We start from the raw sequence: 3,173 nt of genomic DNA, 5'->3' as shown, positions 1-3,173 counted from the left end.
AGGACACTGGCACAATCTCACAGAGCAGCAGCATTTCTAGGTCCTGTTTCTGAGAAGCATTTGTGAACTAAATGCACAACCAGTTGACATGATTTACTTTCAAACCTTTGATTTATTTTGAAACCTTTTACATTTTCTGGAGACAAAGGTAAGATGTAAGATACCTTTTGCTCAGTCTTTTTTCAGAGTCCTTGACTTTTTTTTTTTTTTTTTTTTAATTCTCAGAAAAACTTTGGCAGAGATGCAGAATCGCCACGGAGCCAGGATACCAGGTCGGGAACACTCACCTCTCCTTGTCCAAAGAGGTACTGTAAGCTTATGGGGCCAGGCCCTGCTGTGTTCAGTTTCAAACAGCTTTGCTTGGCTTGCAGGCAGCTCCCCAGTTCCCCTGTGACTATTCTGGCAACTGGGTAGCTGCAGAGAGCAGAATTGGCAGTTAGGAGCAAGCCGCCTAACCTCTCACAACCACTCCACAAAAAGAGTGGAAAAATATAACAGGTAACCATTTATCTTCTCTGCTTGCAGGAACTGGTAGTCAAGACTGGCCAGAGCAGCAGAATATCTCAATATATTCATGTCCCAAATGTGAAGAAATTCTGCCTGATTTGGACACACTGCAGATTCATGTTATGGACTGCATTAATTGAATGATGCCCTCCAATTCTTCATCTTCTGAAATTTCACCTGCCAAATACACTTTTTTTCTTCCTACACAAATAATGCTCAGCTCCTACATCCAGTGAAGGAGGTTTTCAGGGTTTTACTCATTAATTAAATGGGAAAAGGGTAAAACTTCTACCCTGCCCAGTACTCACTAATCTTGTTTTAATCTGCTGTAGGAAAATAATTTTTATAGGTTAACAACATGGATTTCTTCCAAGGAGACCTAATAGCAGCCTACCAGTACCTAAAGGGGGCCTACAGGAGGGATGGGGAAACACTCTTTATCAGGGAGGGTAGTGACAGAACAAGGGGTAATGGGTATAAGCTGAAAGAGGGTAGATTTAGATTAGATATTAGGAAGAAATTTTTCACTGTGAGGGTGGTGAGGCACTGGCACTGTGGATGCCCCATCCCTGGAGGTGTTCAAGGCCAGGCTGGATGAGGCTCTGAGCAACCTGGGCTAGTGGAAGGTGTCCCTGCCCATAGCAGGGGGCTTGGAACTTGATAATCTCTAAGGTCCTTTCCAACCCCAACCATTCTGTGATTCTGTGATGTGTTAGAGAACTCCCACTATGTCTGCTGCTATGAAATCTTTAAGGAACATTCCCCTGATGTGCTCTGCAGTTATGGCTAGCCTGCAGAATGGGGCTGAATCACTGAAGTCAGAAGGGAGATGGGATATATGCTGATCAATTAAAATACGGTGAGCCTGTAAATACATCATCTCTCATATACTATCAGGAAACTAATACATTAAAAAGCTGTTTGAGAAGCTTTCAGCAAAATGGAGTAGTGCTGTATTCATCAAGCATTTGAAATGAACCCTGCTCTTTCTCCAGATGGCAGTTTTATTGCTGCCCTTGTGACTATTCTAATCTGATGTTAAATTTTTGATGGCTTATGTAACTTCTTGCTTAAGCCAGATGTGGGTAAGGAAGGTTTAAAACAGATCATTTAGGTCTGATATATGGAGCTTCTGGAGCACCTAAGTCACTTGATTTTATAGAACTGTTCGTTTTTAAGGTGTTGTGTTGATTCTTCTTTATTACAATAAATTCATTTGAACCTGTACAGTATTGTGCTAGAGCTGAGATGGATGTAACCTTATTTAAAGAGAAGAATATAAGAGATTTTCACATCTCAGAATAAATCTATTCCAAGTATAAAATTATCTATGCCTGTGAATACTTTAGACACTGAAACAGGATTGCAAATACCTATGGTTAAAAAAGCTCCTGTAGAAAGCACTGTAGCGTATTTTCTGTTCTTGCCCTCACTGGTGTTTTTATCTCAACAAAAAACAGTCCTTAACGTGCCATTGCATAAGGGAGGAAAATACACAACTCCTAGCAAAATGTGAACCAGCATGAACAGCAGGAAACGACTTGAGCAAATTACTGGGATCCATGCAAATGAGGTGTTTCATGCCTTTTGCAAATAACTAACATTTACACTGTTGGAAACTAGCAGGGAGGGGAGGTAAGAGATGCATGAAAACCTCTGATGAGCCAAGCTGGTGTCTTCATGTAAAGGGCAAAACTATAACAAAATGCAATTGCAATTAGTTATTGCTTGTGCAGTTGTTAATGGCTTTAACAAAAGACAGGGTGGCCTGATCCCAAAACCTTACTCTCACCATGGGGTGTGCTTATCCAAGGGACTAATTGGTAAAAAGTGGTTTAGAATAAAGGTAATGTGTGTGTCTGGACAACTACATATTCCTAATGCAGAAATAAATTAGTAGAAGGGAAAAGGTGAGGGAAATGGCTTTTGTGGAGATGGTCACCTAAAATCCCCCTGAAGGACTGTGGGGACCATCAGCTTCCCACAGAACTAGTGTGAGTGAAGGTGATGGGCTTCCTTCATGTGTCCAGCTTCACTACGATAGTGCTACAGTTGTTATAAACTGCTGCTAGTGCACAGTCTGATCCAAGGGCTAGCTTTTCAGCATTAGCTTAATAAAATGGTAAAAAAAGTTCATTTAGTAAAAGGGACATGAGTTCTACTCAGAACACAGCAAATCAGCATAAAAGACCATTGTGACATTAATTATTGACCAGGCAAGCTTTAGGTAGTTCCAAAGTGGGAATTTCTGAACAGAAAACTGACAGCTATGATGACAGGATTTACTGTGTTGCATTGCAGGAGTTATGGGCAATAACATTAGTTTTAGTAAATCAGGTAAGGGACAAAGGAGGTGGGACAGAGCAAGATGAGTTCAGGACTTGGCACATCACCATCCATGCCACCTTTTCTTCATTTGAAAAGTAAAATTACTTCTCTACCTGTTATGCAGATAATCACATAATACAGTTCAGTCAGAATATATATTGAAAGGTCTTAAATGTCAGAACAAATTATGACATGACTACAGTTAACAATGGTATTAGTCCTAAAAGCTGGGGTGTCTCAGTTTCCATGTACACCAGGAACAGAGAACACAATTATCACTGTTGAGCTGCAAAAGGACAGGCCCTTGCCCACAAGCACTACACCAGGGAGGCAAGACC

General features: G+C 40.9%; 1 protein-coding gene across 1 annotated transcript in view; it reads left to right on the top strand.

Moving 5' to 3' along the window:
* Positions 1 to 647, top strand: part of OPTN (optineurin) — a gene marked incomplete at its 5' end in the record, with an annotated part of 5,095 nt that extends 4,448 nt beyond the window's left edge. The window contains 2 exons of the mRNA XM_010081672.1: positions 226 to 305; positions 526 to 647. Coding sequence (XP_010079974.1) covers positions 226 to 305; positions 526 to 647 — 202 coding nt within the window. The remainder of the gene's footprint in view (positions 1 to 225; positions 306 to 525) is intronic.
* Between the last annotated feature and the right edge of the window lie 2,526 nt (positions 648 to 3,173).

This window comes from Pterocles gutturalis, unplaced genomic scaffold (genome assembly GCF_000699245.1).
Source record: "Pterocles gutturalis isolate BGI_N339 unplaced genomic scaffold, ASM69924v1 scaffold21151, whole genome shotgun sequence".
Taxonomy (NCBI): domain Eukaryota; kingdom Metazoa; phylum Chordata; class Aves; order Pterocliformes; family Pteroclidae; genus Pterocles; species Pterocles gutturalis.
This window is presented reverse-complemented; position numbering and strand designations above follow the sequence as displayed.